The 22,838-nt window shown below is 39.5% G+C and overlaps 1 protein-coding gene and 1 pseudogene across 3 annotated transcripts in view; both read right to left on the reverse strand.

Moving 5' to 3' along the window:
• Positions 1–22,838, reverse strand: part of Slc1a3 (solute carrier family 1 member 3) — an 85,131-nt gene that overhangs the window by 38,346 nt on the left and 23,947 nt on the right. For 2 of the 3 annotated variants that reach the window (XM_004623433.2, XM_023711973.1), the window contains exon 3: positions 21,355–21,492. In XM_004623433.2, the coding sequence (XP_004623490.1) occupies positions 21,355–21,492 (138 nt within the window). Of the gene's footprint in view, positions 1–20,894; positions 20,933–21,354; positions 21,493–22,838 lie in introns of those variants that run through there. The other variant, XM_023711974.1, reaches the window with a different exon arrangement.
• LOC105741681 lies at positions 660–1,172 on the reverse strand (annotated as a pseudogene).

Genomic DNA, 22,838 nt, shown 5'->3' on the forward strand with positions numbered 1-22,838 from the left:
ATTTAAATTTACATAGTTCCATCTGTCCCCTCTACACCACCAAGAAAAATAAAACAAGGGGCTGCATTAATTGCTATTAACCATTGAAGAATGATTTAAAAAAATAATCCCTTGGGTCAGTGAGACAGCTTGGTAGTCTAAGCACCGCCTGGCAAGCACAAGGACTGGAGTTCAATCACTGGTACTGCATTTTGTGCTGGTCATTGAAATCCTGCATAGTGGCCCACATCTGTAATCCCAGCACTGAGAAGGCTAAGACAGGAAGATCATTATGAGTCTGAGCTGTGTAGTGAGACCCTGTACCAAATAAGTAAATCTTTAAATAAAAAGAATCCCTTAAGTACATTATGACTGCAATATTTTTGAGAACTCACTGATACAGGTTTTTCTTTTCTTGAGAATAATACCTTGCCCTTTCAACAGTCATGAATTGTTTTAGAACCAATCTGTTGGGATGGATCTCCTAAAAAAGAAATAGCTTTCTTTTTAACAGAAAAAATGCCAGTTGCATGAGCCTGCAGACCTGCTCTTTATATCATTTTTCCATCTTTTTTTTCCTGCCTCAGGTTTATTCATACAAAGAGCACAGGACGACACCAGATGGCACTCCAAGGGTCACACCAGTCCTTCTGTTTTTACATCAGCAGGAAAGAGGCTTTTTACTGTGGAGCCTTCATGGGGGCCTAGGCACCTTTGGGTTCCTTGGCTGGAGCAGAAGCTGGAGCCTGGGCCTTGGCTGCAGCAGGAGCTGGAGCCTGGGCCTTGGCTGGAGCAGAAGCTGGAGCCTGGGCCTTGGCTGGAGCCTGGGCCTTTGGCCGGCAAGCCCTGCGACCCTTGGCAATGTGGGCACAGATACGCTTCCCAAGCCTGGGGTGGGCAATATAGGCAAGTTGAACAAGCCTGCAGTTTACTCCTTTTGGGATGATCTTGACCTCCTTGGGCATGATGAGGGCCTTAATAGCCTCAGCATGTGCACTCGTGGCCTTGACATTGTTTGCTTGCATCTTCTTGAAGCCCTTCATGTTGTGCTTCTTGGCAAAACGCATGTTCCTAAGGAACTTGGGATCCACCCCCTTCAGAGATTTGTATCTTTGTGACTGAGGTTTCTTGATGCCATTTCTGTGCCACTTTTAGGACTGGTTGTACATGGTGTGGCTCTTGGACTTGGCCATAACTGCACCGTAGATTGCGGCTGCCATTTTTCCATCTTGAACAAATCAACCAACAGAAGATACAATGGTAGTCTTCTTCGGGAATCCTAGTAGTAGGAATTTACCTCAGTGGTCCATGTTTTGGGAGATGGAGACAATGAAATTTTCAGATAATCTCTTACCAATGAGCCAACCAGATAAATCCATCCATTTAGGGCACAATTAAGCATACATAAAGAATATAATAACTGCATTGTGCAGCCAAGAATGCTCATTGTGTGTAGTATTAAAGTATATATTTGTAGTGGTATTCTTAAATTTTTTATTCTTGTATTTTGTTCTACTGAAATCTTAGTAACATTTGAATCTAAGCTATTAATGCAGCAAAGGTCATGAGAGATCAAAGTCCTACACTTTCCCTGAAAGAGTCTTTTCAGTATATGTGGTTGAAGAGAAAAACAGCAAGAATTATTAACCCTATAAACCAGGCACACTCTGGGCCTGTTCATGACTGAAAACTTCCTAATTTCACTGTCAGTGAGGCTGCACGCTTTAAATGTGGATGCAGAGAATCCATAGGTATGGAAATTGACACCGATACCTCAGTGTCATAAGAAGGCTGGAGGTTGATTTACACACTGTAGTTATGAGGAAAATTCACCAAACCTATAAATACCTTCCAAGGGCAACTAAAGGTTGTAAAATCCAAGCTCTTAAACCATCCAGAGGAGTATGGGGTGTGGTTTCAATGCCCACAGGGTTGTATCAAGGTCTCACTAGTTACAGGGCAAACTTTTTACTATTGATCATTAGTGAAATGGTCCCTTGATGCAGCTCTCAAATTTTCTTGAAAAGATCCTACATTGAGACTTTGGAATCTCTGCCTTCTTGTAGCCTGCTCTTGGAGAGGGCACTGGCACTGGGCCTACAAAAGCAAGTCACAGGGTGAAGAATGCCCTCACTGCTGGTAAGAACTAAACAGAGTAACTAACTGCTTTCCCTTTCAAAATGAACATGATGAATTAAAAGAACAAAGAAAAACTTCTCAGGACATGGTGCTACAAGTCTATAATCCCAGCACTCTGGGAGTCTGAGACAGGAGAATCACAAGTTTGGGCCTGGCATGCACAGCTTAGTACTCACTTAGAAAGACTCTGTCTTCTAATAATAATTTAAAAAAGACCCAGGATGTAGCTCATTGAGAAGGTCCTGGATTCAGTCTCCAGTATCAGCAAAACAAAATCAAAACAAAACGAAAATGAAAAGATAGAAGAATAAAACTATTTCTTGCACATCTGTGTAGTTGGCCTCCATGAAAAGAAAAAGAAAAAGTACAAACTAAATAGTAATTAATGTTTTAATAAAGTTAACTATCCAAGTGATGACCCGAAGAACTTCTAACTCTCTAATTCTATAAAAAATAATGGGACTATATAATAATAGGACTATAAAATACTTACTGCAAATTTACAGCTGATTTTCAGCCTCCTCCAAATAAATGCTAGGGCAAATTAAAAACAAGAAACAAAAAAGCTGTGAAGTTACTACACTAAGTTATGATGCAATAAACTGATCTAAAGCCTAATAGTTGTGGCAAATGCCGCCTTTTCTAAAAGAAATGAAAAAAAAAATGATTTCAGGGCTGGCAAAATAGCTCAGTGGACTAAGCCCTGCTTAGGGAAGCACAGGGGTTCGACCCCAGCACTGCTTGCCGTGCTGGACCCACCCCCAGGAGCATTGAGACTGGGCATGGTGCCGCACCCCTATAATCCCAGCACTGGGGAGGCTAAAAACAGGAGGGTCTCTATAAGCCCAATCTGCATAGAGAGACCCTGTACAAAACACATTAAAAAAAGAAAAGACAAATAAATCTAAAAACTGATTACAGCTCTAGAATAAAATATGCTGGTCTCAGATTCTGGATGTACATTAAGAAAACATCAGGCCAGGGAGATAGCTCAGTGGCATAAGTGCCTGCCTGGCAAGCACAAGGTCCCAAGTTCAATCCCTGGTACCACCAGCAAAACAAAATAAAACAAAACAAAAATTCCTATAAGAAAATGTCTTCAGTCAATTTCTGACCAAAATTTGATGCTGAAAAAAAATTCCATCCATGGAAGAATCACTGATTCTATCTTATCTTTTATAAGTATTCTTCAGTATAAGTAAACTGATAGGTAGAACGGTAGAAATGTGGCAAAGTAAAATTGATTCAATTTATATTGATAAATTTGGTGTCTCTCTTCCCTCCTCTTCTTTTAACTGAACAATATTTGGAATCATTTGTTTTGAATGCCAATGAAAATATTCTCCTAACAAAAAAATTTGAATTTAAGTGTATCTTGATTAAACATAAAAAGTAAAAACATTTATTTGGAAGGATCAAATACGCTTTACACCACTCATGGCAGCTAATGTTTTCTTTAATACATTGGAAACAATTAAATTACTTCATTCACTTCTTCCTAGACTGCATTACAGATGGTATGTAGCTGAAAATAGAAATAGGTCAAGAGTGAGTGTTTGTTGACAACTTGTAGTAATCAAGGAGTATTTTAAGAGGAAAATGGTCAAAGTAGACTATTATTTGAAATGAAAACAGAACAAAACAAAACAAACAACAACAAATGCCTATATATTTCCAATAGTATAATTAAAGAAAATGTAATTCGTAACAATGTATCATAGGAGACCTGCATTCATTAGAATAGATATAGCTTGGCCCATGACATTGGACTTTGGAAGAGAGATGTTGCCAATTAGAAATATGAAGCTGGTTCCAATCTTTCGAAGTTGATTCATACCCAATAGTTAAGTTAACGTAGGGTGAGTGCTACATACATAATTATTGTTGTTGTTGTTATTTTGTGTTACAAGGGATTGAACTCAGGGCTTTTGCATGCTAGGCAAGCACTCCTACCACTGAGCTACATCCCCAGGCCACTGCATACTTTAAAATTCTTGCCACCCATTCTGTCTCCTGCATATCATGCTCTTTCTAGTTTGAGGCAGGAATGACATACCTGAAAAATCTCAAGTACTCTTTCTCTCAGATCTGTCCCTTGAGATATTTTTGTGGGTATTGTTGAAAGAAAAAAAAAATCGGTTTTACGAACCACATGGTGGCCTGCGAGACCACATATGCAGTCTCCTTCGGGGATAATCCTGTGTTCTACTAGGGAGGGAATTCATCACTATCAACAGGGCTACTCTCACAAACCCTGTGCTTGTGTGACATAAGTGTGCCAAGGAGCTTGGCCACCAGGCGCCATTGGAGCAAGGGCAGGATCCCTGCCTTCACGTGGCTTGCACTTGGAAGGACACGCTGGTCCTGAGCTGCCCAAAACAAGTCACATGGTTGATGAACAAAGCTGTCACACTACCAGAGTGTGGTTTTGTCCAACCATGGCAAGCAGACAGTCTTGAACAAAGTGTAAAAGTTAGCTTAGTTGTACTCAGGAATACAATTTAATAATGTGTATCGTGATAAGCAGACTCATCCATTGAAAGTAAATTCTCTGCAGCTTCTCCTGAAAACTTAAGACGGAAGATAGACTGAAACAACTGCTCAGGTGACTGAGAATGCCGTGTTTAGGAAAACTTTCAGGTCAGCTTCACTCTGGTCTTTCCTTATTCATGATTAAAAGATGGTGAAAGGGGTTGGGGAGATAGCTCAGCAGACTAAGCACCTGCTTAGGCAAGTGCAGGGAGCAGGGCTCCATTCCCAGCATCACATGCCATGCTGGTCCCTCCCCTGGGCCTGCTGAGCCAGCCACCTAGTCCAGGCATGGTGGTGCACATCTGTAATCCCAGTGCTAGGGAGGCTGAAAACAGGAGGATCACTAGGAGTCTGAGCTGCATAATGAGACCTTATACCAAATAAATAAATGAAAGATTAAAAAAATTAAAAATAAAAAAGGCAGGGCCAGCCAAATAACTCAGTGGATCAAAGTGCCTGCTTAGGCAGACCCAACAATTGGGGTTCCACCCCCGTCATGCAGTGCCAGCCCCACCCCCGGGGTGCACTGAGACAGCGATTGAGACTGGGTGTGGTGGAGTGCCCCTGTAATCCCAGCTCTTGGGAGGCTGAACACAGGCAGATCACTACAAGTCTGATCTAGTACTGAGACCCTATAGACCCTGTAGACCCGCTAGATCCCGTACTAAAATACAGATATATAAATAGATAAATAAATATAAATATAAAAAATGTCAGTGAAAAACATTTCCTAAAGATGGAGATTTTAGGACTTGGAGGTCTTACTGGTGCTTTCCAAAGTGGAGGGTCCTAAAAGAATACAATTTGAGGGTTATTCTTTTTTTTCATTTTTTTTTTTTTTTTGTGACAGGGTCTTACTATGTATTTTAGGCTGGCCTTGAACTGACCATGTAGGTTGGCCTTCAGTTCAGGGCAACCTCCTGCCTCAGTTTCCCAAGTAAAGACAGTGTACCGCTAGACTTGGCAACCTCAGGGTGGCTCTTTGCAAAGGCTCAAGTATAGATATGAAAACAAAGATTTACTTTTTTTCTGAATTGAAAATAACTGATTTGGGATTATAATGCATAATAAAAATCACAGTGGAAATATTATCCAATACTATTGTAAAAGACTTAACCAGAGCTTGTAGCAGCAAGACCATGCTGTACAGTGAGGAGGCCAGGTAGCCTGATTCACTTCATACCAGTGAGATCTGGGCTGCCTCCTGTCTCAGCATCCATATTCTTTGGAGGATTTGGATTGTGCAATTCAGAGGTCCTCTTGCTGCAGTCTGTGTCTTCCCTCCCTGCCACCCTGCCACCCAACTTCCTTTTAGGGCAGCCCCAGATGTGACTGGCAGACACCTATTAGCTGCCTGAAGAATTCCCATTCTGGATATCCCAAATGTATCACTCAGAATGATACATTTCAGAAAATAAAATCAGGCCTTTTTACCAAGATGACTTTGAAGGTAAAGAAGGAAGCCCCTGCCCCCTCCAAAGCTGAAGCCAAAGCCGAAGCTTTGAAGGCCTAGAAGGCCATGATGAAAGGCATCCACAGCCACAAAAAGAAGATACGAATGTCATTCTTCTTCCACTGTCCCAAGACACTGCGGCTCCCGAGGCAGCTCAAATACCCACAGAAGAGCGCCCCCAGGAGAAACAGGCTTGACCACTATGCCATCATCAAGTTCCCCCTGGCCACAGAGTTAGCCACGAAAAAGATCAAGGACAACAACACACTCGTGTTCATTGTGGATGTCAAAGCCAATAAGCACAAAATCAAACAAGCTGTGAAGAAGCTCTATGACATCGATGTGGCCAAAGTCAATACCCTAATCAGGCCTGATGGAGAGAAGAAGGCACATGTTCTGCTGGCTCCCAGTTATGATGCATTGCGTGTTGCCAACAAAATTGGGATCATCTAAACTGAGTCCAGCTGGCTAATTCTAAATACATACATTTTTTTTCCAGTAAAAAAAAAAAAAAAAAGAAAGAAAGAAATAAAATCCAAAACAAAGAGAAACTAACTCAAAGCAGTCAATGGTATGTTTTGAAAGCTTTGCAAAAATGCTGTAGCTGAAAGTAGGTCAGATGGAGAAACAGCCAATTAGAGTGTCCCCTTTAAAATAATATATTTTAAGTAAAATATATTCAGTAAAATATATTCAAATGATTGTGCAACTGGTCTCATTTTTGTATATTACTACTACTACTATTATTACTATTAATTTTTGCAATTCTGGAGATTGGCCCAGGTCTTTGCATGCATCTCCAAGCCTTTACTTTTTAAAACTTTTTTTTTTCAATGTAAACTGAAGAAAAGACCACATCTTGCATTTTATTGCAATAAAATGTTACATAACTGGTGAGTTTAACATCTATATTTCAAAGAATTTTATCAGTTATCTTAGGATAGCAAAAGACTTAAAATTTGAATTTTACTATGTTTGAACTAGGAGATGCACAGTTTTAATTCCCAAACTATTTATCTTTTTGCTTGTTTTTTGAGTCAGAGTCTCACTATGTAGTGCAGGCTGGCCTTGAACTCAATTATATAGCCCAGGCTGCTTTTGAACTCATAGTGATCCTCCTGCCTCAGCCTCCCAAGCGCTGGGAGATTTTAGGTGTGTACCACCACCCCAAATGACTTATTTTATTTTTGCAAAATTTTAACTAAAACACAAAATTTAGCAGATAAAAGCAAAAGTTCTCCTATGCTCGACAAATGTAATGTATTTTTAATTAAGTTCCACTATTCTAGACAATGCCATTCAATTGCTTTTTTGAATACAGTCAAAAGTTTTATTCCAAAAGTACCTAATAGTACAGAACTAGAAATTTTCATCACCGTTTTAACTCTACTTTTTAACAAGCATTTAAGAGTGCTTATTTATAGTATCAACTGCAGCAAGGAACTCTCTTCAAGAGTGATTACTTCCATGGCTTATGACATAGTAATTGCTTTATAACCCAGTGTCTAGAATTTTTAAAAATACACTTTTAATATAGAAAAACTATGACAATTCATTAAAGAGAAGCCAACTAAAAATGGGCATAGGGCCAGGGAGATAGCTCAGTGGCCTAAGTGCCTACCTGGCAAGCGCAAGTTTCCGAGTTTGATCCCCAGTACCACAAAAAAAAAAAAAAAAAAAAAAGGCATTAAAAATGGGCATAGGATCTAAAAAGATTCTTCCACAGAAATATAAAATTAATCAGTAGCACATGAAAAGATATTCAATATCATTAGCCATCAGAAAAATGCAAATTAAACCACAATAAGATAATACTTTATACGTACTGTGACAAATATATAGTAACAAAATGATGATAATAACAAGTATTGGCAAGAAAATGGAAACATTAGAATCCTCATACTCTGCTGGTGGAAATAAAATAGTACAGATACTTTGAAAACCACTGTGGCAATTCTTCAAAACGTGAATCAAGAATTGCTACATGACCAAGCCATTCTATTCCTAAATACATTCCCAAGAGAAATGAAAGTATCTTTCTACAAATGTTCCCAGAATTATTATAACAAAATCCAAAACAAAACAAAAATTAGAATAGTTCATAGGTCCACCAATTACTGAAAGGAAAAGTAAACCTTAGCATGTCCATGTGATGGAATATTAGCCATAAAAAGAATGAAATATTACTGCATGTACTAACATAGGTGAACCCTGAAAATGTTATGTTAAGTGGAGGAAGTCAGTCCCAAAGGATCAAGTACTTCATGATGGCATGTATATGAAACATCGGGAATAGGTAGATCTATGGAGACAGAACGTACTGTATTTCTGTGGTCTTAGTACTAGGTAGGTGGAGAACTTGGGGAGCTCTGGTTAAGAATGCAAAGTTGCTTTGTGTAGGGATAAAAATCTAAGATTAATTTTGGTTGGACAATCTGTAAATATGCTAAAAGCCACTAAACTACATTTTAAGTGAGTAAATTCTATGAATGTGAGTGATTTCTCAGTAGGCTAGTTAAAAATAAGTGCAATCTTCAAATAAGACAACCCTAGGTCTACCAATATCAAGAAATACCTTTATGGACTTCATATAAATAAAAGAACATTTTCAATTGGAAAATAAGTGTTTGCCATCTAAGAAGCAAGGAGAATCTGGTGGTCAGTGGGACAAAAAGTAGGATTCTAAGCCATGGAAGGTCTATGCCTTGCAACAAATGTATCTTTCATGTCAGGGAAAATGTGCTTACTTGGTTGTATATAGCACTTCAGACCCTTGGGCTTACTTGGGGGTTAAATTAAAGTTCAGATGTTTATTTAATGGGAAATTACATAGTGACTTCAAGTTAGTTCCCACAGAACATCTGTGTTCTATAAGTTGCAGTCACAGGTTTTCTGCTAAAGTCAAATAATGCTGCCTTGTGCACAGTTCAGAGAAAGAGGTAACAGATTAAACTTGATAGATTAAATTCATAATCTTAAGGTTTTTCACTACAGATTTTTATTCAGCTTTTCTTACCCACTACCTGTTCTGAATTTTCATAGAAAGAGCTGGAAGTTATGAACTATTATATTCAAATGATATTAGAAAATTTGAAATTATCAGACATGCTTATTTTTTAAATGTGCTAAAATCTTTGTTTTTTATTTTTTTGCTCTGCACTTTAATTTCACTTTTATATTAATTTTATTGAGAAAGAAACAGCAATGAGACAGGTTCAAAACAGGTTTGTAGGACAGTTACAATAATTAATACATTGCATATTGTTGTCTTCGTAGTAGTTATTCATAGTACAAGATGCAGACATGATATCTTGTTTAAACACTATTAGTTTAAAACTTTCTTCTCATTGAACTAAGAGAAAGTAGCCCTATATCTATGCTAACTATTTTGTATATACAGATATATATTTTTTTCACTGTAAAATGGTCCTTCATTTATATCCTCCTTTTTTGTTTACTTTTGTCAGAGATGGGTGTACCACTGCCATTCATATATTGTAGGTGCATGAATTCAGCAAAGTAATCCAATATAATCTAGTAGTCTTTATTTTTTTTTTTAATTTTTTTTTTAACATTTACTTAGTGTGTGTGTGTGTGGCCAGCTCAGCTCACCAGGGGGCGGGGCTGGCTGGCATGTGGTGCTGGGGGATCGAACCGCGGTCCACTGTGTTTTGCCAAGCTTGTTCCAAGTAGGTGCTTTAGACCACTGAGCCATCTCTCCAGCCCAATCTAGTAGTCTTTAATAGTAGCGGGTTATCCATATGACTATCAGTCATGCTTAAATGCAATAGCTTATCATGTTTATGAACACATGCTCGTGGTTTTGTTCATTGCATAAGAACCATATTTTCTCACATTGAATACGCCCACTTCATATGTAGTTCAATATGTAAACATTTTCTAATTGTACCTGTAAGGATGTTACAAATTTTTAGCTTGAGAGTTACTATGCCGAGGTCTTGCTGTAAAAGTGTCTTTAGGGTTTACACTAAAGAAATGCTTTCAGATGAAGTACAGAGTAAAGGTAAGACTAAAATTCTACTTTCAAGTGAAAAACTATGGCAAGATGCCAGTGTAGAAGATACTAATACTTCTATTTTTTTCTTAAGTAATGTGTAACTTAGCTATGCTAATTTTAAGATTGTTTTTGGGGTGAATTACTGTCTTTTAATTTGGGAAAATGTGATGTGCTCTCAGGAAGTTAGCTTTCAAATGTTAAAAGTTCAGCTCTTAAGACAAATGCTCTTAAGAGCATTGCATCCAAAGCACAGATTAGAACCATTCTGATATTAAATAAATTTACAGCATACTTGGTATTTGAACAATTTGGCTTTAGTAAATAATAACTCAGAAATTGAACATAAATATGAAAATAATGAAATTTATTGGATAATATTGTTCAAAGAATATTGGAGAAAGTCCAACCATTCAGTGCTGAGATGTATTTGCATTTACTAATAGAGTACAATAGCCACAAAATATTTTTTTAACCAAATAAAGGATACTGCAGAATACAAATAATTTTTTTTGTGAACAAAATAATAATTTGCATGTAAGCTTATAAAAAGTGTGAAAGATTAACAGCCCATATTTTCTAGTAGCTACTGTGTGTCATGCAATGTTTGCACAGCCTCATAGGATCTTAACAACGTGGATATTTACAACAATGCAATGAAGTTGATATTATTTTTAATCCCCATTTTGCAAATGAATTCTGACATAGAGAAATCAAAGTAACTGGTCTGTGTAGTTCAGGCTAGCCTCGAATTCACTATGTAGCACAGATTGGCTGGGCACCGAGATGAACACACACTTCTCAGAGGATGAAATTAAAGAAACGAATAAATATATGAAAAAATGCTCCACATCACTAGCCATCCGTGAAATGAAAATTAAAACAACCCTGAGATACCATCTCACCCCAGAAAGAATGGCTATCATAACGAAACCACCAAACAACAAATGTTGGAGAGGCTGGGGGGAAAAAAGAAACCTTTCTCCACTGCTGGTGGGAATATAGACTGGTGCAACCATTATGGAAATCAGTCAGGAGACTCCTTAAAAAACTAGGACTGGAAATCCCCTTCAAGCCAGCTATCCTCCTCCTGGGAATTTTCCCGGAGGAACTGAAAATGTCATATCATAGTGATATATGTGTACCTATGTGTATAGCAGCACAATTTGTGATAGCCAAATCTTAGCCTCAAGTTAGTGGTGATACTCCTGCCTTAGCCTCTCTGGTGCAGAGATTACAGGTATGTGCCATTCACATCTGGATTTTGAACTCAACTGGTCTGATCTGGGTGCCTACGTGCTATCAAAATGTCCAATGGGATTCGCACGGTAGACTGTGGCCATCTCTGTATACTCTCTATGGTAGCATTTTATTCTTCACTTGATGCACACAAGTGGGTGCCATTTTTAATACACTGTATATGATTTTTATAATTAAAATATGCAGTAAAATGGCATGCTAGCAGGCTCTAGGTGCCACAAAACACAGAAGACATGTTCCCAAGGGAAGCCTTTTTAATGTGGTTGAAGGAAAAGACATTCGCTGTGTGTGATGACAACACACAGAAACATGTTTCTGGGGAAGGGATCCTTGCTGACCGTTGCAAATAGCAGAAATGGCTTACAGAAGGATGGGCCAAGCTGGACCCTGAAGGAGTTAAAGGACTGGGATGGAGCAGGCTGGGGAAGAGGTTGCAGTCAAGAGGCAAATGCACGGTAGGGGGAAGAATGAAGTGCTGAGAGCACCAGAACCTGGGAGGAAGCAGAGGGCTGGAAAGGGTCCTATAAGGCTATGTTAAGAATTCAGTCTCTGAGCAGTACAAAGAATATGCCAGTGACACACATGGCACCCGCAAGAGGCCTTTGTGAGGATGACAGATAAGTTAATAGCAAAGCACACTACAGTGATTAGCTGCAAGATGAAAAGGAACCTCTGTCTCTAGGAGCACCCCTGAGGAGGAGCCTGGGCAGAGCCCCAGAAAGCTCACTGCCAGAGGGTTTAGCTGAACTATTTGGGCCTGAAGTAACAGTGACACCTGGCACCTTGGTTCCAGGGTGGCAACAGAAAATGAAGCAATGGTAGGCAAACTGAAGAGTGGTAATTTCCAACCCTGGGTGCACTGTTGGAATGATCAAGGGAACTATAAAGAAATACTGATTCCCACACCCCTCTTCAGACCAGCTGACTGAAGAATTGTTAGGCAAAAGTGATTCTGGTGCTGCCTCCAGGTAGCATGACGGATCACTGGGAAAGTTTGTCCTCTCCAATGAATGCTACATGTGAGTGAGATGGTGCCTCACTTCAGAAATATGTCCACTCCCAACCCCCACCCTCCTCCATCCTTGAGCACAAAGTTCCATGTGGGAATTCATCCCTTCCTCCTTCTGGAAATCATGGTTGTCTCAAGAGCAGGAAAGCATTTATTCTCAACTCTGCCCACAGTGATCTGAAGGAGATAATCATGTTGGTGGTTAAGGGGAAGTGTTTTATTTTTCTTAGAGATGAAAGAAGGCTTTAAAATTTCTATTTACTAAAAATAAACTTAAGAAATTCTTCCAAAGCAGAACTGACCCAAATTCTAGACCAAATTGAAAGTGTTGAAATCTACAGATGAATGCTTCTAACTTGTACAAGTCCAAGCCTTTGGAAAGCCATATCTCACACTAAGCCTTGAGCATGGGACTTCGGAGCTTTCACCTGAAAACTTCCATTTTTACCACAAAAATCTTCCCACAAACATGCAATTACCTAGTTTGGTGCAGTCAGTAACAGTCATGTTAATGGAGGACTGAGTTCTCAGTACTGTCCTGCCTATGTCACAGGGGACCTGGAGGGCCAGGAGCAGTTTGAGGAACAAGGTAGGGTGTGGGAGGTGCCCAGGATGGCCAAGTAGCATGGGGACCTAGCTAGTGCTCAGGTGCCCAGGAGACACCAGGTTCTCTGCTAACATCATTTGAATAAGTGTCCTCTCTTCCTATTCCATATGGCACAATTATGGCCAACTGGTTGACCTCACAAAAGACAGAATTTGGCTCTACATTCAAAACCATGTAAGTATGGAATGACCAGACAGAGCAGGATGGCCACCTTCAAGGGTGCCGAGTGGGGAGTCCTGTGCTGGGTGGAAGGAAGCATGATATTACTCTTACATCCTTCCTAAAGCACTTTTGTGGAAGCTATCTCTGAAAGGGATGGTTTCCGTGGTTGCCACACTCATCAAAGCTGTTCTTCTTTCTAACTTCCCCTCTGGGAGGACAATCCCCATGGTGGCTTTTTCTGAGAAACTCAAAGGATCTATCTCTAGTTCTTATCACATTTAATGGTGAAAAACTCAGATATTAGGACAAAATAATAAACAAGCAAAAAGCTACCTTTTCCCTGCTTTTCTGGCATGGGAACCAGAATATTGGAGATGCAGGGCATGAGCAACAGCTGGACTGTTCCTTTCTCCCGCTGGCTTCCCTGCTAACACTGTATTTCTTGTTGGTGTTACCCTGGGTAGTAAAATTATAAGTCAGTCTCCACAGACCAGATTATCAACTCCCTGAGGACAGGAATTTCATTTTTTTTATTACTTGAGTGTCCTTAGGCCCTAGAAGCATACCTGGCTTGCTGTGTGATGCTGTCTGTAATAGAAGCACGGGCCTTTTCTAGGATGATTAGGTACACATGACTTTGTCTACCTCCCCCAAACCCAAAAACAAGAGAAAAAATCATTTTATGCTGGGGATGGAGCTTAGAGGGCAAAAATCACATATTCCTCAAGATTTCTTTGGTACTCTCTATAAAAAGCCAGGGGATTGCCACACTCCACAGATCGGTTCTCCCCCCACATCCTGCAGCACAGCCAGGCACGGCACAGCCACCCTTGCTACTGAGTGAGCAGCATCTGAGAGATCACAGTGGAGGCTGAAGCTTCTTTAGAGATCTGAGGTGCCCCTGGGTACTGAGACAGAGAGTCAGTTTGCTTTCAGTTTCCCGAAGCTGGAAAGGCTCTATCCACAGGTGTCAGCAGCGTGTGGAATTCACTGCCCCATGGAATTCAGGGTGCCCCACACTGGGGCTGAGCTTCTCAGAGAAGACTGGGCAGTTGCACCACCAATGATAATATTTAGAATGATGCAGCTGTGATAAAGGAAACTGGATTCCATGCTGCAGGGCAGAAACCAAGCCCCTCTGGTGGCAAGGAAGGAATTCTGATTCTCTGTTATTACTGGATTAACTTTATTATTTCTTTAATTTACCTGTGTAAGAAACTGGTTGTAGCCATGATCACAGACAAATGGACTTAGGATCTTTAATTAATTACAGGAATTAATTAATTAATTAATTAAAAGTAATCAATTGCAGAAATCTTGCTTTTGAATTTTCATTTGTATGATGAAAACTGCCTGAGGTCAGTTTGCTATGACTGCTGCTATGACTCTGACTGCCTATGCTACCACTAAATGAGTACATGCTATGTGCAAGGAATACATCCTCACGCTAAACCCACGATGCTGGTGTTATTGTCACCTCCATGTTACAGAGAATAGAAAGGAAGCCAAAAGAAACTCTTTCCTTTCCAAGATAGATGCTGTTCATTTTAGAACAATAAGTGCATAGAGGGGACATCAACAGTCCTTAAATTTTCGTTTTTTATTTTTATTTTATTTTTGATTTTTTAATGTATTTGGTTCCTGCATGGTCTCACTATGCAGCTTGGACTCATGGTGATGCTCTTGCTTTCAGCCTCCCTAGCACTGGGATTATAGGCTTTTGTCACTAAGCCTGGACTCTGGCCAGTTCAGATTGCCCAGGGCGCGGGGCTGGCATGGCATGTGGTGCTGGGGATTGAACCATGGTCCCTGAGTTTGCCTAAGCAGGTGCTTTAGTCCACTGAGCTATATCACTGTCCCCTCTTGTTCTTAAGTGCCTAGAATATTTAAATTGGCCTTTGGCACATTTCAGAGCCTTAACAACAAAGAGTTTAAAATACCAAATTTTCCTATCTTTTCTCCTTTCCCTCATGACAAAAAAAAATGAAGGGGGAAATTATGTATATATATATGCAGGATAGCTAAGATGATTGTGCTAATAGTTTCTATCAGGTTTTTGAAGGAAGCAGTTAATACATGCTTTACTTTGACCAAGTTATATGCTTATGTCCGTAATTTGACCAATGACATTGAAAATAGCAACGTGCGATATCACCACTACTGAATACCTATCTTAGTTTTTTTTTTAAATTGTGGTTCATTTCTAATGTTTTATCCATTATTTTTCTGTTGTCTTTAAAATAAATTTAAAAAGATAATATTAAATTTCTCTCTCTCTTTCTTTTTTATTTATTGGCGGAACCAGGGATTGAACTCAGGCACTTGCGCTTGCCAGGGAAGCACTTATTCCACCAAGCCATTTCTCCAGCCCCTTATAGTATTAAATTTCTCTTAAGGGATTTTGGCTCCCATTTCTGCAAGGCCTTAACAAACTTTCCACAAGCTCAATAGTTAAGAATTATCTGTATCTTTTCTTTTCTTTTTTCTTTTTCTTTCTTTTTTTTTTTTTTTGGCGGAACCGGGGATTGAACTCAGATCCTTGCGTTTGTCAGTCAAGCACTTATGCTACTGAGCCATCTCCCCGGGCCCTATCTGTTTATTTTCGACCTCTTGCGTTAAACGAAATGACAAAGACTTCAGTTTGCTCGTGTCGTGTTTCTCTGGAGCCAAAGGGCATATCTGAAGCACAACATTTGCTGCTTTTTGAGTCGCATCTTAGTGCTGGATTGCTCTGAACCTTGTGGAACATGGTACTCAGTGCATTCTGACAGGAACGTGTTGTGGTACTCATCCTTTGGTACTTAACACACGTGCTAGAGCTTCACTGATCAATGCCTTGTGACAAGGTACTCTTTCTAGCCCAAACAATGTTTGTTACTCATGAGACCTCCTGAAGCCAATTACCAATGGGTACTAGGGTACTGCTGTAGTCTCATTGTTGTCTGAAGTGACAAAGCCCTTTGCCGGACATTGCAGCTTCACTGGCTTCAACTGCCATCAAGTCTCACATTGCACTAAGTCCATTTGCCTCTAGATTTGAAAGGAAGCTGCTTAAATATTGAACACATCACAGAACTTGTCCCCTGACAAGATTACCAGCAAGCAGGAGTTTATTTTTCTAATTTTTAATTCTTATTTGTTTATTTATTCATTTATTTTGTCTTTTTCAGTCAGAGTTTCATTATGCAGTTCAGGCTGGCCTTGAATTCACTTTGTAGGCCAGGTTGGCCTTGAACTTCCAGAAATCCTCCTACTTCAGCCTCCTGAGTGCTGGGATTACAGGAATGCATCACAATGCCCGGATGTTTTAATTTTGATACTAAAAATAAGCGTTAGTTTTCCAAAAACAAATGAGTTCTAAAGACCTCTTTCTTTTGGAAATGTTCAGGTCAAAGGTAGATAACCATTTGGAAGAGAAACTATAGGAATGGTTAGATTGCATCAGTGTTTTCCACTGTGGGGTAAATACAGTGGTTCTGGTGGTACAGAAACTCTTCCTCAACTTATATATTAAATCATAGAATAAATAAGAAAGTCAGCCTTTTCAATTCTTTGGGTCACAGGGCAGGTGAAGTCTTCAGTGTTCATGTGTTTTCAATGCTTTGTGAGCACGGCTAACCATCCCTCTTCTTTTTAAACCAGAATGGGCGGTCTCAGGCTCTCTGAGCCTCTCTCAGGCAACTGTGTCAATTCAGAATTCTGTAATATTATCCTTCAAAAGGAATCCATTTTGGGTAGTGACTTGAAGTATCCTAGGAAAAGCAAGTCCATTGAAATAAAATTTTAAGTAAGTGATAGAGAGATAATAGCCACACTGGAAAACATTTGGTAAGCTGATTTTGGGAAGGAGATGCCAGACTCTGAAAATCAGAGTTGGAATCCTGTTCTTAAAAATCATTCAAGTTCTCTCTTGGTGACAGCGCAGAGAACCAGTAATATCCAAATGGGAGTTTGCTTACATGTAGGCTATTCATGAAAGAATTTGAGAGAGTTCCCTCTTTTCACCCAATGTACACTTGGAGACTATTTACTCAGGTAGCCCGTGTCTAACTCAATGTTGGACACAGTGAACGACTGTGCATAAATGAAGGAATGAATGAATGCTATAAGGTGAATGTCCTTCATTTTAAGAGCTTAGCTCCAGTGTGCCACTGCTGTGGCCTTTGCTGTAACTGAAGAGAGAGCTTTCTCTCTTATCTCTTTTACCAACAGCATACCCCACTCCACTCAGGCTATCTGCAGAAAGTACTCCCAGAAAACTATGCAAACACCAAAGATTTCTTCTGTGGTTAGCTATTGTGAGAAATGCTCATTTAGAATGAGAAAAAGCTCTGGTTTTCTAAGAAAATTCAGAACTAAGGAAAAGGCAATAGTTATGTCCACATGGAAAAGCAGATATGTGTTTGATTTTTATCCAGTGAATTTACACCATGCTGACCCATCCAAACCAACTCATATTTCTGGCATGAAATAGCTAGCTGGCTTACGATCCTGACAAAATCAATAAAAATTGGTGCCAACCCCCTGTTTTATTGTGTGATGTGTTGGCATAGACACATTCTTCTTGTTTAAAAAAATAGATACTTGAGTACACATGTAGCCATTAGGCTTTCTCCCAGCTTCTTGCTGGCAGCTTCTGGAATGCTAATACACCAGGGATGTTTGGAAAGATTGGAATTTCAATTCAGGACAAGAGGAACTAAGCTTTTAGGGACTTTAGAGCCCTAATTTACAAACACCATGTTTCAAGTACAGAAATCTAACTTGTATTTTATAGTTTAAGTGTGACTTCCAGGGCAGTAGATGAAACTTAGTGGTAGAACAATTGCCCACCATGCACTAGCACCACAAAAAAAAAAAAAAAAAATCAACAAACATAACCTTAATGCAGAGCAAAACAAGAAGCAACAACAACTTCCCAAACTGCAAAATTACACTTAAAACAAAGAAGCAAACAAAAAACCCCTAAATATTACTTTGGTACATTAAATATATAGCATGTTCCCTAGAATCTTCCAAAACAAAATGGAATACAGATTTCAATGCAATTTAATTTTCTACTGCACAAGCTATAGGGCATTTGAATTTAGGAAGCACTAAATCTATGAAGCATTTTCCCACTGGGAAACAATTTCTGTGGGACTGTGGCCTACGAGTTCTTATTATGATGTTCTTCTTAGGTTCAGAAAACCCAGCAGTCATGCCACACAATGTGTCACACCCAGAAGATGGAGAAGAGAGCCTTCACCATAGCTATTTGTTTAGCCAACAATAACATGGTGTTCAGTAGCTCATTCTACCATTATGAATTAAGCTTTAGCAAGAATCTGCTGATGGTTGAGTCAGGCAATATAAGAAGCTCAGAGACAGCTCGATGGATACACAAGTTTAACAGTGTGTTTCTCATAATTTAATACCAACATCCCAATTTCATTTGCCTTATTGAGACCCCAAGGGTTGGAACTGGATGAATGGATATTCTTTGCTTGGTTGACAGTGTTTTGTGTTGTAAGTTGCATCAATATTTAAAATTATGAAAGACCTCTTAAAAACTTGGATAACTAAGTTCTCTTAAAAGAAAATGGGAATGTTTGGCTCTTGTTGGTACCTGGCAACAACTGGAGCTGATTAGCCTTATACTTTTCAGGTCCCAATAGTCTCCTTGCCTCCCCTTTGTCCATATTATTCTGCACTGCAATCACTTCTCACTTATCATCACTCTTGTCTCTGCTCCTTCTCCTGTGAAAGAGAAATATTTCTCTGTATCCATGACTCTATCAAAGTAGGAAAACAAAAAGGAGCCTGAAAGGGCAACGTCACTGATGCGTGTCACCCCCTTGACAGCTAGAAGCTTTTAAGATTGCTTCTTCATTTCAGAATGATAGAGCCTCACTTTTTTCCTCCCTAGGCAACATGTTCCTCAGTTCCATCTCTCAGTACATGCAGAGCTACTTCAAGGCCTATGTAATCTGCAAAAGCTTCCCCCTCCCCGTTCTTACTGGGTCATAACCTCCCTCTGGTTTAGATTGACTGTACTCAAAACCATGAAGGAAATTCTTACTGAATCAATCATTCATGCTAACTGATCACAGTATCTGAATTACTACACTTTAGTAATTAGTCCTTTGAGAGGAACACCTTAAAAAGATCTTTGACAAAGCTAAATTATGCCCCTGGAGTTCCTTGTCTTAATTCAGTTCTGAATAAAATCTAAGACTCTCTTGACTGTTTGTGTGGAAGTACCCTCAGCTTGCAATTAGGTTACATTATACAAATTCATTGTGTATTGGTTGCTTGCACCTTCAAATTCCTTTCTCTTTAATAATAATATTATACATATGATAATTTCTCCAAACTTTGACCAAAATTTTTTTATCCATACAAAGCGATTGGACGGTGGTGTGTTTTTTTCTGTAAAATTGCTCAACCAAGTACTTTATTCTTTCAATAAAATTGATTATTAAGTATTATAAACACCATGCAATTCCACTTCAGGGTGCATGTCCACTACCATGCCACTCACGGGAAGTACCATTTATTTTCTAATTATATCACATAGAGGCTTTCCTCTTTTAAAAAGAAACACCATGGACCCATGGAAAAATTAAGAGAAACAAGAAATCTCTAAATACTAATTTCATTCTAGAAGAAAGAGCATTAAGGAATTCAAGATCCCTTAGATTGTGTCCAGGAAAAACTTCAGATCTCAGTTAAGATGGTTTGCCATTAGGGATGATAAAGAGGGATTCAATGTTCTTCTAAATAAAATGTTGGAGTTCTGACCTATAAATGATTTTTTGCAAAGAATTTGTTTCCAAGAAAAGTGAGAAGTGTGCCCTCATATCAGCATTTAGTACAGCTTCTGTGACCAGGATTGTAATGACTAGGATTATTTCTAGTCAGCAATGGACCAGCCTACTTTCACAAACAAGCACCCCCGATCAACGATTTTCTACATTTACGAGCAACTCGTTCTTCATTTCAAGATTATATACATGTAATTACTTCTTTAAGGCCTTGGGCAAGTGGAAGCTAGCAGAGATCTTCAAGGCATTGTGGAAAAATTTAACTAAGTAATAGCATGAAATGCTGCACATGACCTTTAAATTGTCCTACAAAGTTCTCATGTCACAGAGCTCTTGAGAGCTATAAACCATAAGCATCTTTGAGAACTCCTGGGCAAGAGAGGGGAAGATGTTCAGAGACAGCTCACATGGAGGTGATGTGGTCTGCCTAGGAGAAGACAGTGAGCTGTGGGGAAAAGAGGACAGGGTCATTGGTAATACCTGAGTTCTGGGCTTTAGCTACAAACCCAGAAACCATCTTGCTGGGTCAGTGTCTATGGAAATTCCTTCTCCAAGTCAGAGATGTGCTGTGGGGAAAGAGAAGAGTGGGTAGGAAGGACAGTAATATTTTTCTACAGCTTCTTGGTTCCATGTGTATTTTTCAACCACATAGTCAAATGACCTTTTAAACCTGTTTCCACGCAGTAGTAGACTGTTATTGCAGAATCATACAAAATAGAATCCTATCCTGCACTTCTACTGGTTAAAAATCCAAGTGTCAGTGGACAAAATAGCTATCAGAGAAATCTCCCACCCCCTCCCCATTCTCCCACCAGTGTGAAAGGTAACAAGGGTGTGGGGCGACTGAAGGAGGAAATGAAATCATGCGGGTACACCAGGAAAAGAGAAAGTGTTGGTGGCAGCAGAGTTGGTGAGTGTGTCGTGGGCATTACCTCTTGATGAGGCTTCCAAGAAGGCTCCCGCTCAAGTCCTGGTGGCTCTGAGAACAAGCATTCTTGCATCAATAGCTAATAGGCTGTCCAACCAGATGTTATCTGGGTGGGATAAGAGGGTGAGAAAACAGACCTGTTGTACGCTGTTGTTAACCACATCGCTGCGGTCAGGGAAGGCTGGTCGTGTGGTGTCTAGCAAGGCACCTCGTTCATGGTGAGGCAGACCAGATTACATGGCTGTTTAAATCCATTTCCTCTTGTGATTGGTAAAATATGAGAGTTATAATCATTCATGCATTACTAAAGCCTTTTTTCCATCATTTTGAAGGGACTTTTTAAATTTATTTTTTTTTTTGCTAGAACAGAGCATGCATCCAGCAGAAACCTAAAGCATTTGCTTTTCTAAGCAATCTTTTGTAATAAGCACACTTTAAAAACCATCAAAAACCATATATGGTACCTGTGACAAGACTGGAAATGATAAGTGGTAGGACCAACATCTGTAACATCCTCATCAAAAGCTCCCCAGGAAAGGAGAAGTACTTGACTTCCCGGTAGCTCATTCTGTACGGTCGGAGGGCAAATCCAAGGATTGTTCCTGAAAAGGACAAAGGGTTGAAGAAAGAAAAATTGAGGTCTTAAAAACTGAAGCAACGGTCTTAGAAAAAATGAGCAAATATTTCACCACTGGTTGCTTATATCCGAGAAGTGTAAATTTATTCTATCAGCAAATATTTGAGCACCTTTAGGAGTATGGGGTGCATTTGTCTTTGTGATCATGATCTGGAAGGGTCTGCTTGGATCTAAGGCTTCAAGTAGACATGACAGAAAAATGAGCAAGTGAAGAATTTCTTTGCCTTACTAGAATGCACCAGAACCCACTCTGACAGGGCTTAATACAGAGGTGCAGAGGTTAGGGCGTAATTAGGAGGCAAAGCATACTTTCTCGAACAAGGTGGTGGGGAGGAAAATCCTTTACAGTAACAGATGCAAAGGGAAATGCGATCTTATTTTTTCCACTTCTCCCACCCCATGCTCACATTGTTAATCTGTTTTCATCATCCCCTTGTCTGCATGCCACATTCTCTTCCTCTGTCTACGAGGTCTTGACATTGCCTTGGCAACTGTACTGTATGGATTTATTAGTTGCTGGCAAGGGAAGACTCCAAAATGAGCAGAGACTTTTCCCCAAAAATTTCCCTTGAAAATTTGTAGCCAAATAGGCAAAGGAGAAAGCAATTTCTTTTTTAGTTTTCCCTCTGCTCCTCTTCAAAACGTATTTTAAGGATGATGACTGTATATGTAAGTTAATTATGCATGAAACCTGTTGACAAATTAAGAAATTAATAAAGATGTTAAGTACATTTAATCCTTTTTCTCTTTCACTAATTTATTTTCCTTCCCTAAGAAATGTTACTTATTCCAGTATTTTGTTTTCAAAAATTATTGTTATGGTTTGTGTCTAGATGTCCCCACAAAGCCTCATGTAGTCACAGGTGAGGCTTTCTCAGAGGTTGTGTACTATAGTGTGTGTGATGCTGGGATTAAGGGTGTGTGATTACTACATCATTCCATGATTGTAGAGCCTGGTATATAGAGTATAAAAAAGAAGCTGTTGGGCTGGGGAGATAGCTCAATAGAATAAGCCCGTGCCTGGCAAGTGCAAGTTCTTGAATTCAATCCCCAGTACCACCCCCTCAAAAAAAAGTAAAAAGAAAAAAAAAAAAGAAAACTTTTAGGGCCAACCTGATACCTAAGTGGACTAAAGAGTCTGCTTAGGCTAGGCATGATGGTGTGCTCCAGTAATCCCAGCACTTTGGAGGCTGAAAACAGGAGAATCACTACAAGTCTGATCTACATAGTGAGACCCTGTAGACCCTGCACTATATACAGGAAGAAGAAAGAAGAAAGAAGAAGGAGGAGGAGGAGGAGGAGGAGGAGGAG

Source organism: Octodon degus, unplaced genomic scaffold (assembly GCF_000260255.1).
Source record: "Octodon degus isolate 3935 unplaced genomic scaffold, OctDeg1.0 scaffold00002, whole genome shotgun sequence".
NCBI classification, from domain to species: Eukaryota; Metazoa; Chordata; class Mammalia; order Rodentia; family Octodontidae; genus Octodon; species Octodon degus.